General features: G+C 45.9%; 1 protein-coding gene and 2 pseudogenes across 4 annotated transcripts; 2 read left to right on the plus strand and 1 right to left on the minus strand.

The window, feature by feature from the left end:
• Window positions 1–4,505, plus strand: part of LOC123069143 (B3 domain-containing protein Os03g0620500-like) — a 43,201-nt pseudogene extending 38,696 nt beyond the window's left edge.
• Window positions 4,506–5,574: 1,069 nt separating this feature from the next.
• Window positions 5,575–9,162, plus strand: LOC123069145 (B3 domain-containing protein Os03g0620400-like). Of its 3 annotated transcripts, XM_044491928.1 has the most exons (7): window positions 5,575–5,697; window positions 6,265–6,374; window positions 6,867–7,344; window positions 7,471–7,697; window positions 7,817–8,249; window positions 8,347–8,546; window positions 8,650–9,162. In XM_044491928.1, exons 2-7 carry the CDS (start codon window positions 6,273–6,275, stop codon window positions 8,911–8,913), a joined length of 1,704 nt encoding a protein of 567 aa, XP_044347863.1. In that variant the 5' UTR covers window positions 5,575–5,697; window positions 6,265–6,272; the 3' UTR covers window positions 8,914–9,162. The 3 variants fall into 3 exon arrangements, with proteins under 3 accessions (XP_044347863.1, XP_044347860.1, XP_044347861.1); XM_044491925.1 differs by having other exon boundaries at window positions 5,657–6,374; XM_044491926.1 differs by having other exon boundaries at window positions 5,657–6,374; window positions 8,367–8,546.
• Window positions 9,163–9,239: 77 nt separating this feature from the next.
• LOC123069144 (NF-X1-type zinc finger protein NFXL2-like) lies at window positions 9,240–14,513 on the minus strand (annotated as a pseudogene). The gene is made up of 13 exons (XR_006432290.1): window positions 13,239–14,513; window positions 12,694–12,807; window positions 12,564–12,619; window positions 12,186–12,252; window positions 11,825–11,917; window positions 11,514–11,599; window positions 11,256–11,418; window positions 10,912–11,112; window positions 10,573–10,763; window positions 10,344–10,424; window positions 9,945–10,151; window positions 9,731–9,820; window positions 9,240–9,647 (listed from the first exon to the last, which is right to left on the minus strand). The product of XR_006432290.1 is annotated as an NF-X1-type zinc finger protein NFXL2-like (transcript).
• Between the last annotated feature and the right edge of the window lie 435 nt (window positions 14,514–14,948).

Here is a 14,948-nt window from a genome sequence, read left to right on the forward strand (position 1 = left end):
TTGTTTGTCTGTCCTGAAAGGTTACTGAGAGCAGGCCAATCATTGATGGTCACGAACAGCAATGCCTTTAGGTCAAATTCTTCCTGTTTGTGCTCATCCCATGCACGTACACCTGTTCCATTCCACAGTTGTAAGAGTTCTTCAACTAATGGCCTTAGATACACATCAATGTCGTTGCCGGGTTGTTTAGGGCCTTGGATGAGCACTGGCATCATAATGAACTTCCGCTTCATGCACAACCAAGGAGGAAGGTTATACAAACATAGAGTCACAGGCCAGGTGCTATGGTTGCTGCTCTGCTCCCCAAAAGGATTAATGCCATCTGCGCTTAGACCAAACCATACGCTCCTTGCGTCATCTGCAAACTCCTTCCCGTACTTTCTTTCGATTTTTCTCCACTGCGACCCGTCAGCGGGTACTCTCAACTTTCCGTCTTTCTTACGGTCTTCTCTGTGCCATCGCATCGCCTTGGCATGCTCTTTGTTTTGGAACAAACGTTTCAACCGTGGTATTATAGGAGAATACCACATCACCTTGGCAGGAATCTTCTTCCTGGGGCGCTCGCCCTCGACATCACCATGCTCATCGCGGCTGATCTTATAGCGCAATGCACCACATACCGGGCAAGCGTTCAAATCCTCGTACTCACCGCGGTAGAGGATGCAATCATTAGGGCATGCATGTATCTTCTGCACCTCTAACCCTAGAGGGCAGACAACCTTCTTTGCTTCGTACGTACTCTCGGGCAATTCGTTGTCCTTTGGAAGCATATCCTTTATCATTACCAGCAACTTTCCAAATCCCTTGTCAGATACACCATTCTCTGCCTTCCATTGCAGCAATTCCAGTGTGGTGCCCAGCTTTTTCTTGTCACCTACGCAATTCGGGTACAACAATTTTTTGTGATCCTCTAACATGCGCTGCAACTTCTTCTTCTCCAAATCACTTGCGCAGTTTCTCTTTGCATCGGCAATGGCCCGACCTAGATCATCAACGGGCTCATCTGATGCCTCTTCTTCAGCTTCTTCCCGCATTGCCGGCTCAGCTTCTTCCCGCATTACCGGCTCAGCTTCTTCCCCCATTGTTGTATCATCGTATTCAGGGAACCCATGGCCAGGATAGCTGTCGTCGTCCTCTTCTTCTTCATTGTCTTCCATCATAACCCCTCTTTCTCCGTGCTTGGTCCAAACATTATAGTGGGGCATGAAACCGGACTCAAACAGGTGGACGTGAATGGTTCTTGACGTAGAGTAATTGCGACCATTCTTACAGCCAGCACATGGACAAGGCATAAAACCATCCGCCCGCTTGTTTGCCTCAGCCGCAAGCAGAAAAGTATGCACGCCCTCAACGAACTGGGGAGAGCATCGGTCATCGTACATCCATTGCCGGCTCATCTTCATTACACAACACCGAATAGACCAAATTAATACAAGTTCATACATAAAGTTCATACAACACTTAAATGCAACAAACAAATAACTCTCTAGCTAAAGCATTTAAATGCAACAACAAATGCGATCAAGATCGCAACTAAGGTAACAATTGATCCAACAGCATAATGATACCAAGCCTCACTATCGATGGCATATTTTCTAATCTTTCTAATCTTCAAGCGCATTTTCTCCTTCTTGATCTTGTGATCATCGACGACATCGGCAACATGCAACTCCAATTCCATCTTCTCCCCCTCAATTCTTTTCAATTTTTCTTTCAAGTACTCGTTTTCTCTTTCAACTAAATTTAACCTCTCGACAATAGGGTCGGTTGGAATTTCCGGTTCACATACCTCCTAGATAAAAATATCTATGTCAACTTGATGGGCATAATTTGTCATAAACACGAAATGCAACAAATAGTTTTAAAAGAGAATATACCACATCCGAATCATAACAAGGACGAGGGCCGACGGGGACGGATATCAAAACCATGGCACTATGTATAACAAACAACGTACGGGTAAGATAATTATTATACGAGTAACTATATATCCAAATCACACAAACATCAATTTTTTATATAAAATTTCATGAACAAGAGGCTCACCACAAGGTGGTGCCGGCGACGGGACGGTGCGGGCGATCGACGGTGGTTACGACGGAGATTTAGAAGGCACTAAGTAAACCACACCTACATATGCAAACTAAGTGTTATTTTAACCTCAAATTGCATATAAATCAAATACTAGCACATATATATATTTCCTCCCAAATTACTAAACTCACAAATTAATAACTATATAAAGCATTGCAAGAGCTAATATAGCAATGAGAGATGAAAGGACAAAGTTGCTAACCTTTGTGATCATTTGAATGGATGGGGGCCTTCAAATCTTGACAAATTTTGGGCAAAATGTGTGATGAGCTCGAGAGGAAGAGGGGAAGAACAGAGAGGAGAGGGGAAAGGGGAAGAACAGAGCGAGCTCGGGTGGACGAAGGGTTTATGTAGGACGACTTTTAGTACCGGTTCGTGCCAAGAACCGGTACTAAAGGTGCTGGAGGGGGCCCAGACTGACAACATCCTGCCACCACTATCATTAGTACCGGTTCGTGGCACGAACCGATGCTAAAGGTTAGCCACGAACCGGTACTAATGAGAGCGGCCCGGCTAGCCGTTGGAACCGGCACTAATGTATACATTTGTGCCGGCTCAAATACAAACCGGCACTAATGTGCTTCACGCTTGATCCTTTTTCTACTAGTGTAGAGGCTCACTAGGGACATATTGTGGTCTATGTATTCACACGTGTATCACGATTTCCGGATAATACAATTATAACATGAATAAAAGACAATTATCATGAACAAGGAAATATAATAATAATCCTTTTATTATTGCCTCTAGGGCATATTTCCGACAATGATACCACAAGGTTGCCAGGGAGCCAACTATTTGCTGCGTGTGAAAGAGGCGACTCGAGCCATCCAAGAAAAACTGCTGTAATAAACGACTCCTCGTCTGAGGAGGATTCAGGTTGCATTGTGTTATTGTTTTGTGCGTTAGCACTACCTTCTGAACTATGTATCCACAACACATTTCGTATCTTAGATTTTGTTTATTGCCGTGGTTTTAACTAACTGTTGAGTTACTTCTGTACAGGAGAAGACACTGACGATGCTGAGGAACATTCTGAACATGAACCATCTTTTGAGCTAGATGATGTACGTCAGACACCTTGTGCAGGGCTCGACTATGTCTTGTCTCGGCGTGGTCATCTGTCTGGAGCTCAGGGGGAGAGAGTAACTAGGCTTCTCCAGGATGTTCAAGCTGAGACTCCCGTGTCCGTGGCCATCATGAAAATGAGCACACAGAATCGCACTATTGTAAGTTTTGATCTGCCTTTTTTTCTTCAAGCTTGTAGTCTTGAAATGCTGAACTTGTAATGTTTGATCCACCACCGATACCGCGCCTCCGTCTGGAAAATCAGGTGATCCCCAAGCTGTTTGCAGAGGAGCACTTCCCGCGTGAGAGCCAGAACCTGACGCTACAGCGCCCGGGCAAGAGCAAGAAGTGGCACCCATGGTTTTCCATCAGGAAGGATCGATGTGGGCACGTCCTCAACGGGTCTCGCTGGGTAAGCTTCCTCCGTGACAATGGTGTGCAGGAGGGAGATCTCTGCGTCTTCCAACCAGTGCAGGGCACTGGCACCAGGAGCAAATTCACAGTCCATCTGCTTCACGAGTCCTCGGGTGCAAGTAGAAGTACTGGTCCGAAGAAAAGAGTAGGATGCACTACTACTCATGGTAACACAAGGGTGAACTCGGCTGCCCCTGAAAGAGCGACAACTGCTCATGGTCATGGTGCAACAACAATGGCAAAGGCGGCGCCACCCACCCCGAAAACCCTCCGTGTCAACAAACAGCAAGATGATGGTAGCACACCCAGATGCCCTGCCCTTACTAGTAGACTAGAGCGATTTTGTTCATTTGAAATTCCTCTTCTGTCTAAGTCATGTTGAAATTTTGTTCAGGCTGCAACCATGGTCGTCAGAGTCAGAGAGCACGGCAGCTACCAAAGCTGGAGCCTCCTTACGTGATATCATCCACGGCACGCCTGACTGAGGAGCAGGAGAGGGAGGTGGACCAGACAGCCCGCGCCATCGGGTCTCGGGTCCCCGTCTACGTCTCGGTGATGAACAGGAGCAGCGTCGGCGTAGGCAACGTTATCTACAACGTAGTAAGTCGTAAGTGTTTTCCTAAGCTGTCATTATGATCAGGTGTAATACTAGTACATCTCTGTTGTTGTTCACTTCGTTTGAATGAATGGTTTGGCAGACCATTTCCGGGGCGTATGCTTGTGACGCTTGTGAGGAAGAAGAAGGAGTGGGAGGTCGGATGTGCGCGCGCGGCTGCGGGCGGACGCTTGCGCGGGGCTGGCGTGATTTTGTCCGCGACAATCGGCTGCGGGTGCAGGACGTGTGCCTGTTCCAGCCCACAGAGAAGAACCACGAGAGCCTTACCATGACGGTCCACATCATCCGTCACAGCGGCAAGCGGCAGCAGTAGTTTCTCTTCTCTTTCAGCAGTATCAGCACACGAGGTCGATTTGCCGGTGGTAGCTCTTCTGCTTGTATTGTGTGTGCTTTTGGTGGTCTTGTGCTAGTCTGAAAACTTTGTTGCGGTAGTGGCTACTATCCAGAACCTGTGTTTATGAATTATGATGGCTAACCAGCTGTCTGCTGTGCAATTTATCAAGAGTCCGTCTAGCAACTCAGAGAGTTTAGCTAATGCTAGGCTGGGCTTGCGGACCATTGCGAGTAGTAACCGAGGTCGATGCAAAGGTACATGGACCTGCTGGGCATAACACCAGCGCACAAGCTATAGAAGTCGATGGATGCTCTAGTAGTACTTCATCTCCGGCCTTAGCAGATTATCATCGAACTCGTGTAACATGACAGGTTTAGTTGACGCGATCTTGTAATATTAGTTGTAAATATCAGTATGTCGTCCATGCCACAGTTTCTGGAAGATCATAGTAGCTCGCAAGTATGTTTGTCTTTCCTACATCAGCATCAGCATAATAGCAAGGCTGTGGGATTTTATTGTTTGAAACTTTGGATATAAGTTAGTTAAGTGCAATACAAACATGCATGAGTTTTCTGGGCGTTTTTGCGTTTGTGCACCATATTAAAAGTTGTTCAACTTACCAGCAAGTGGTTGCTGTTAAGTTGGAGGCTCAGTTGCTTCCCTGAGTGTTGGCCTGAGCTCCTTCTCTCCGCACGGCAGTGCTATGCAGTATGCACACACTGAGTGACTGAACATAACTGGTGCAGAGGCATCTTGGCAAAGCTAGAGGTGGCATAATAACGTTGCCCTTATTTTTTCAAGACTTTTCATCTCAGTCTAGCCCAGGATATTATTACTTCTGTATCTTAGACTTGCCAGTGCTTCATGATCAGCAGAGAATATCATGGCAGATTTCTCCAGATTCCCTGCCAGCCCAAGGTAACTTCATGTACTGCCAATACCTGCATGCATATATTGTACTGTCTCTTCATGAAGCTCCTTTCAATACCTTTTCAGGACAGACATGATTACCTTTGGTGTCTTCTTTTGTTTCGGCAAAGATGCTTCATGGTGCACAAAAATGTACTAAAACTACCACTACTTTATAAGGCCGCTTGTGTACATATATGTATCAGCAGCGCTGAGCCTTCTTCTCTGAATCACCATTGCATCCTGGAGCTGCTTTGCCACGGTAAGGTGCCTCCTCCTCTCTCCTACGTCCTACTACCAGCAGGAAAGGAACGAGATGGTTAAGACTTCAGAGCAGCTAGCTGTTCACTTTAATGCTGCGATTTCTCTGGTTTTGGATATGAGTGCATACAACATCTTTCCTTGCTTTGATTTGTCCCAGTCTCCCATTTTTGTACTGGGTAGTTCTGCTAGATTCACACCTTTTCTTTCTTCCTTCGATTGCAGCTTTTCTGTGTTATTTGCACTTTCAGTAGAAAGATTGTGTCCATGTTTTTGGTTTTCAAGCTAGGAACTTGCAATAAGAGGGACATATACATACTATCTTTATTACAAACTGCCATAACATGAAAATGGTTTGCACTCTCTAGGAAGGAGATCACTACTCCCTCCAATACATATTGGTTTAGTACAAAGTTGGTACAATGTTGTACTAAACCAACATCAATTAATATGGATGGAGAATTTTGTACTAAACCAGCATCAATTAATATGGATCGGAGGGAGAACTTGCTTTGTTGAATGTGCAACTGACATAAGCTGCATATTTCACTTCATATGGCTGGACTAGCTTCCCAGATGAAGAGATCTTGTGACTGCTGCAAGAGATATGCTGACCATTTGGATGGAAGGATGAAGTGTTTCTGCAGACGCATGACTGCTAATTTCAGACATGGCATGGTAAGCTCGTTATAAGTTAGTTTCTCAAGTATACCAGACAACTTTTTCTTCTTCTTTTTTAGAATGTTTTATATGTAGGATCTGTTGGAATTGGTAGTGGATAGTTGCTTACTGGTTAGAAGAAATTGATCCTAGTGTAGTTGGTGCTAAACAGACACAGAGAAGTGAATAGATTCTGAAGACCATTGCTACTGAACATAAGTATGTACTAGTTTAAACTTATGGGTTCAAGGCCAGCAGTAAATCCTGTAAGGCTGGAAAATTGTAGCAAAAGAAATTGTACGTTATCTGTTCTGATTTCTAAACCAATCTTGTGATGTGTCGTTGTGGTTAATACAGTACATGTTCTTCATTTATCAACCCATTTCCCCAATAATCTATGTATAACACATACTAGTAATTTTTACATTGCATCTACATCGTATTTTCTGTTGCTAAACCCAACTAGGAAATTGCTGGGCTTGCCTACACCAATTAATATGTCTCTTACAGGCTATACCGAACAAGTTCATAGACCATTTCGGTGGAAAGATCTCAAGGACCATCGAACTGGAATCCCATAACGGAAGCATGTACACCGTTGAAGTCTCCAAGCTTATGAACGAAACGGTCCTCCGGCGGCGTGGTTGGGAGGCGTTTGTCAATGCGCATTCCATCGAGGAGAACGACTCGTTGCTGTTTCCCCACATTGAGAAGTCGCTATTCGAGGTCCTGGTGCTCGACTCTGATGACTGTGAGAAAGTGCTTCCCTCTGCTGGCATCAAAGTTGCTTCTTGTAATGTTCAAGAAAGCAGCAGCGTGGATTATATTGATATATCAAGCAGCGTGGGTTATATTGATATATCAAGCAGCTCGGGTGATGATACCACAAGATCTCCGGGAAGCAAACGGTTTGCTACGTGTGAAAGAGGCGACTCAAGCCATCCTAGAAAAACTGCCGTAAACGACTCCTCGTCTGAGGAGGATTCAGGTTACATTGTGTTATTGTTTTGTGCATTAGCACTACTTTCTGAACTATGTGTCCACAACACATTGCGTATCTTAGATTTTGTTTATTGCCGCGGTTTTAACTAACTATTGAGTTCCTTCTGTACAGGAGAAGACAGTGACGCGAAGGCAGAGGAACATTCTGAAGATGAATCGTCTTTTGGGCTAGATGATGTACGTCAGACACCTTGCACAGGGCGCGACTATGTCTTGTCCCTAAATGCTCGTCTGTCTGGAGCTCAGGAGGAGAGAGTAACTAGGCTTCTCCAGGCTGTTCGAGCCAAGACTCCCGTGTTCGTGGCCATCATGAAAATGAACACACGGATTCATACTACTGTAAGTTTTGATCTGGGCTTATTTTTCCTCAAGGTTAAAATCTTGAAATGCTAAACTTGTAGAATTGTACGTATATGTTTGATCCACCACTGATACCGCGCCTCCATCTGGAAAATCAGGTGATCCCCAAGCTTTTTGCAGAGGAGCACTTCCCGCGTGAAAGTCAGAACCTGACGCTGCAGCGGCCAGGCAAGAGCAAGAAGTGGCACCCATGGTTTTACATAAGGAAGAGTCAATGTGGGCACGTCCTCACCGGGTCTCGCTGGGTAGGCTTCCTCCGTGACAATGGCGTGCAGGAGGGAGATCTCTGCGTCTTCCAACCAGTGAAGGGCACTGGCACCAGGAGCAAATTCACAGTCCATCTGCTTCACGAGCCCTTGGGTGCAAATGGAAGTACTGGTCCGAAGAAAAGAGTAGGAAACACAAGGGTGAACTCGGCTGCCCCTGAAAGATCAACCACTGCTCATGGTCATGGTGCAACAACAATGGCAAAGGCGGCGCCACATCCAGACGCCCCGACAACCCTCCGTGTCAACAAGGAGCAAGATGATGGTAGCACATCCAGACGCCCTGCTCTTAGTAGTAGACTAGAGCGATTTGATTCATTTGAAATTCCTCTTCTGTCTAAGCCATGTTGAATTTTGCTCAGGGTGCAACCATGGTCGTCAGCAAGCACGCCAACACCCAAAGCCGGCGCGTCCCTACGTATTGTCATCCACCGCACGCCTGACCGAGGAGCAGGAGAGGGAGGTGGACCGGACAGCCCGTGCCATCGGGTCTTGGGTCCCCGCCTACGTCTCGGTGATGAACAGGAGCAGCGTCGGCGTGGGCAACAGGATCTACAACGTAGTAAGTTGCAAGTGTCTTCCTAAGCTGTCATTATGATCAGGTGTAATACTAGTAGTACTTCTTTGTTGTTGCTCACTTCGTTTGAACGAATGGTTTTTGGCAGAGCATTTCCTGTGCGTATGCTGCCGAGTATCTTCCACCCGGGGAGCGGGTCGCCGTGACGCTCGTGAGGAGGAAGAAGGCGTGGGAGGTCGAGATGCGCGCGCGCGGCGGCGGGCGAGCGCTGGCGCATGGCTGGCGTGGTTTCGCCCGCGACAACCGGCTGCGGGTGCAGGACGTGTGCCTGTTCCAGCCCATGGAGAAGAACCACGAGAGCCTTACCATGACCGTCCACATCGTCCGTCACAGCGGCAAGCGGAAGCAGTAGTCTCTCTTCTGTTTTAGCGCACCTTGTCGATTTGCCGCTGGCAGTAGCTCTTCTGCTTGTATTGTGTGAGCTTTTGGTGCTAGTGCTGGTCTGAAAACTTTGTTGGTGTAGTACTATGGCCAGTGGATACTCTCCAGAACCTGTGTTTATGATGGCTAACCAGCTGTGTGCTATGCAATTTATCAAAAATGTTAGGCTGGGCTTGTCACTTGTGGACCATTGCGAGTAGTAACTGCGGTCAATGCAGATGTAAAAATGGGCTTAGGGCGTTTGTGCATTTCCAAAAATTCTCAACAAAATGCATGTGCTTGCACAGACGCGTCAAGTTGAAAAAATTGCGGACTCCTAAGTGTTTTCACCACCCATATATTAGGCAGATATCATTTGTGCATTTACAGCGACTCAACAACATAATTCAGACACAATACAACAGTCATCTTCCTTTTGATACAACGAGGGAGCGAAAGAATGGCAACCTTCACTTAAATGTCTCCAAAACTGGACTGCGGCGTCAAACGGTCGTCTCAAAAACTGATTAGTGGGGGCACAACAAGAGTCAATCTATAGTTCTGTACTTTTTACAGCCTTTCAGCCCTCAGAAGCCTTTCCCTGGCCTTCTGCTCTTCCATTTCGTTCATCCAATCCGAAATCTGGTAGACGCCTTTCCAAATAACTAGTCCCAGCACCACCAATCCAGCTAACGCAGTTATCACCACGAGATACCACTTGATTCGCTGCAAAATTGCGAGTGTATTGTAAGGAGAAGATACTTAGCAAACCTAATAATCTGAGCATCACATCTGTATATTTTACACACCTGCCACATTGAAACCTGAACAGGTTCCTGTGCTCCGCGGTCACGCTTCTTCCTACGTTTGGGCACGTTTGCGACTTCTGCAGCAGGGTTCTACATGGAAATTTCAGGATATGAGCACTCATTCAATAATTAACCACAGAATCTAACTGTTTGGTGGTAAAGCCTCAGCAGATAAAAACAATGTGTTCCATACTACGATGGTAGGATCTGGTACCTTATTCTCCTGAACTTTCCGTTGATGTAACTCTGCAGCTGGAACATTGACCTTTTTCACACAATCTCCACCACATGCAATTAGGCCAACTCCAAACTGGCCTTTTGCTACTTCTTTTGGGTCACGACCAGACCTTCGGTACTCCTTGAGAACATCTTGACATACCCACTCTTTTTTCAGGGTGTTGCATGCACAACGTACATTAACCTTCAAATATATCAAACATGCAGAGGAATAAATACAGATAAGAAGGTATAGCTTGAAATTGCAGGATTAAAACTTGCTTTAACCTTTCAACGGAGCAACATATCCAAAAACTTCTCGACTAAAGTTTCATCAGCTAAACAGATCGAGCACCTGATAACTTGCTGGTTACAGATAAATATGCCGATGCCATACCTTTTTCATGCACTGATCCACTGACGGGCATTGACCAGGGTGACATATTTCTGAGCACAGTGGGGGCAATTTGGTAGTTTCCTGCACGATGCCATAAAATAATAGATCCAAGAACTCAGTACTATGAAGTTATAAATTCAATTAAAGAAATTTGAGTAACATTTGTGAACGTGTTTTTGTGCGAGCATTCATAACAGAAACAATTAGAAACCGGGAATTGGTGACTGACCTATGACACGGGCCACCGCAGGACCTCACTTTCAGCTGTTGCTTGGCATTTAAGTTGTTATAGTACATACACTCGAAAGCATGTGTCATAGCACCACAATGACATGATCTTTTAACAAGGGCTTTGCAAGGTAGACAATCGCTTAGATGACACCGCAAAGGGCAAGGATGTGAACAAGGAGGATCCCTGGCCTGGCAGGAGCATTAAGATTAAACATCATGCACCAAGCTTAAAACTTAAAAGAAAAATGCGGAGCTCAACTAGCCATTTCACATTAAAGTTTATAAACAAAACAACCAAACTGAAGGTATTGCAAAGCGAAATAAAAAAAGAACTGACCCTTTGACAAGGAAGATTGCATCTTTCGCAAGGCTCGGCAAGAGTGTTCTTTCTACTGAGAGATAATATGGTATCAGCCTTACGTTGATCCGATGGAATCTCTAACACATGGCAATCCTTTGTGCAGTAATGGTTACCACAGTGGAGAAGGTTTCCACATAAATTCTGACAGGGAAATTGCCTGCTTTTGGAGCAAGGTATCTGCAAAAACACGAAAAAAAGAAATTGTATGTTATAATCAGGTGTAAAAGCAAGCACATGTGAGGCATGCTCAAATGTGCAAGAGAGGGAGAGAAGGGGGGAGGTAAATTGACCAAAAGATGGCCATGTTATTCAAAACTTACTGCACGTTCTTGGCCTAGATGCTCTCCAAAACATGGCACCAAGACTACTTCTTGGCATGGTGGGCATGGAGTTCCAGGCGTACATTCTATATGCTTTTCCATTTTCTTTTTCATTGGTTTAACTGTGAACTCGGGGTTCGGTGGAGGAATAGAGCCATGACACCTGGGTAGTGTTAAGATTGTTAGACATCAGAGGACACTGTAGTTCGTGGAATACTGCTGCTATGACACACTCAGCATATAAATTAAACACTGAACCTTTCTTTACACTTGTGGCCACAAGAAAGTTGTTCCCCGCAGATCAGTTTGCAAGGTGGACAGGCTCCATAGTGGCATTTATGGGGCTAAAGGAAGGAGATCAAAATGTCAAGTAAATTCTGAGGACCAATTTATAATAGCCGAAGTAATTAAATACTCAGGAATGACATGCAACTAAATTCACAAGAACAAACTTTGAACAACAACAATGTGACAAATACCCTTGCAGTGGCAATCAGCAATAAAAGTTATCAAGAGATTATCATTAATGAGCAATGGCAATGTTACAGAAAAGAGGCGGAACAGTTTACCCGGCATTCAAGCTTGTGTCTGCAAAGACGATCTATATTGCATCTTTTTGAGCATTTGGGAGGTTTTTGATTCTTCTCGGTCCCACAAGGAACCTACAAGAGAATTATGCATTCAAATCTACGAAGGAAACTTAGCAACTAGTGGGGCAGGAGACACATGATAAGGAACTTGTACTGTGTAATGAAACTGGAGAAAGAATTAACATTTAGGGAAGTGCACGAGATCGTGTAAAAATGATTTGATTGCAATGCAGCTGTTGCGTGATAATTATGTGTCCTAATCATCTAACGAAGTAGATAGGATCAAATATAACTCATACAACAAAATGAACAACAGAATTAAGAGTCTACCAATTTCAACCTCAAAGTATGTTTTCCCACAGAAACATGAGATGGTCTTCATCAAAGGACAAGGTGAACAAGCGCCTCTGCAAACAAAAGGAACAAAATGTTACTAGAAAAGTAGGGTTTCAGTTCATACAAATGAATTAAGATCACAGCTTCAAAACTACAGACACAGGTTTTCCATCCAAAAATGAAATGGGACTATTCCAGATCAAAACAACACGACATATTTTGATTTTTGAGTTCCTGACATTTGTTGTGTGGCACTTCTGGTATTTTAACATGGTCTTGCAGTTCAAAATGAGAGCACATACATGTATGCCTGTAGCAATGCAAGTAGAACTAAACAATAGCAAGTGACAAGCCAAAGATGCACAGTTGATTACGGCAATACCTGTGGCATGGAGAGAGACACTTATGGTTTCCACATCTGAGCCTCCTATCACAAGTCTACAAGCATTGATCTTTTTAGTGCTTGAAACTTGAAATGAGCCAAAATCATGAAAAGCGAAAAAAAAATGTACCTCTGCGCAGGGTGGGCAATCCCCAACACAACAACGTCGCTTACAAGCGTGGCGTCCACAGGCACGTAAACGCTGACATTTTCTTTCGCAGGTCAAGTCTTGGTGGCAAGGCAGCTGATACAATGCATCACAAGAATTGGGGAATTTAGCCATTTGCTGTCTAATAAGCAATATCATAGAAGTATACATAACGCTGTAGCATTACTACTGGACCAGATTAAGGAGAAAGAAAAATAACCAATTGCTATTTATTGTTACTCTGTTAGGTAGTATGCATTGCAAGGGGTAACGTTGGACTCAAAAATCAATTTGAATCACATGAGCATTCAGGCATTCTATGTTTGTCCACTAACTACTAAGAACTGTCTAAAAGTAAATTTAAACAACTGGTCTTTGCATGCAGCAATTGCTTGCAGATACCATCCTGCCAATCAGGTGCAACTAGTTTAGTGTTGTTAACTGCCTGCAAGTGCTTGAATATCTGTTTTGCTTACTCCTTGCAAGTTTAAAGATTATGATCACAAACATGTTATGTAGATATGTACCTCCTTCTTCAGACCACCACAGCGGCAGGACTTTTTTATCACAAGCCGGCAGGTCACGTCACATGGGCCACGATGGCACCGCTCGGGGCACTTGTGCCGTCCGCACCCAAGCACCTTCTCACAAGTCGATCCACATGTCGCGGCCTCCACATCACACTCCAACCTTGGATAATCCTTCTTGCCACAAGGGCAAGTCCGCTGCCCACGAAGCGGACATTCCCCACACTTCCCACCATGGCATCCCCTCTCACACCGATGCTTCCCACACTCCAGCATCCCACTACACTCCCTCTTACACTGGAAAACTCTTTCAGAGCACAGCCTCTCCACCATTGTCTCTCCACACTCACATTTGTGATTCCCCCGCACAGCACACGGTGGGCATGGCCCATCATGGCAATCCACCGGACAACGGTGGAGTTCACAGCTAAGACGTTTATTGCATTTACCCTTACAAGAATAGCGCTGATGTGCACAGCGCCGGGGCTCACGGTGTGCCCCGCAGAAGCACCGAGCGTTAGGAACAACAGCTGGGCAGGGAGGACATGGTCCAGGGTGGCAAAGCAGGAGGCAGGTGTGCTCGCAGCCGGAGTCGGGGTTTGAATTGAGGCGGCGGCCACAGACGTCGCCACAGGAGTGGGGAAGGATCCAGGGGTCCGCGGGAGGGTCTTCAGTCTTGGAGCAGAAGCAGTGGTAGGAGGTGGGGGTCTGGGATTTGGGGTAGGCGACGCGGCACTTGGGGCAGCCCCAGGTGGGGGAAGGAGCGGCGGAGGCTGACTGGTGTGCCCATGACTGGATGCAGGGGAGGTGGAGAAGGGCAAAGCATGAGGCGGAGCATGACCAGACGGGATCCGAGGGGCGGATGGGGTCCAAGCAGATCAGGCACGGCGGGGATCGGCGGCGCGCGGCGGAGTTGAGGAAGATGCCGACTTTCGAGAGGTCAGCGCCATTCCCGGCGACGGAGAGGTAGGTGGAGAGGACGGACGCAGTCGCCGGGTCGCAGGCGCTGAGATCGGTCTCTTCCCCGGAGGAGGAGTAGGACGAGGGATCAGAATCGGAGACGTGGCTAGGGTTCGACGGCGGGGGCGCGGGGGCAGGTAAGGGTGCTGGTTTACGGGTGGTGGCGGTAGCAGTAGTGAAAGGAGCTGGTTTCCGCGAAGAGGATGCGGCGGCGGCCGCCGCGGCGTAGGAGGACGGCATCGCCGGCGTTGAGGTGGTCGCTGGAGATCGGTGGTGCGCGCGAGATTTGTGAGGGGAATGCTGCTTTTGCAGTTAGGTCCGAGATATTTCGTACACCTATCACTTTTTCTTTTAGAATTGGCATTTTCTTTTTGTAAGAAATGGTACCTCTAAAATTTGTGTGTGTGTAGGGGTGGGGAGCTACACGTGCACAAGCTAAGGCCTCCTTTGGTTTGTAGGAATTTTAGAGGATAGGATTCTTATATGATTTTTTTCTTTAGAGCCCTTTGGTTCATAGGAATGGATTCCTATTCCTATATAGGATTGGTTCCTATCCTCCGCATTTCATAGGAAAATAAAAATGAGCCTAGACTCAATGAAAAAATTCCTTTGGTGTCAACCAAATGACATCTCGTTTTCTATTCCTACTCATAGGATTTGAGATACATGTCATCTCATTTCCTATAAAATTCCTATTCCTACAATAATCCTATCCTATGAACCAAAAGAGGCCTAATCTTTTCAAAAGAT

Source organism: Triticum aestivum, chromosome 3B (assembly GCF_018294505.1).
Source record: "Triticum aestivum cultivar Chinese Spring chromosome 3B, IWGSC CS RefSeq v2.1, whole genome shotgun sequence".
Classification (NCBI taxonomy): domain Eukaryota; kingdom Viridiplantae; phylum Streptophyta; class Magnoliopsida; order Poales; family Poaceae; genus Triticum; species Triticum aestivum.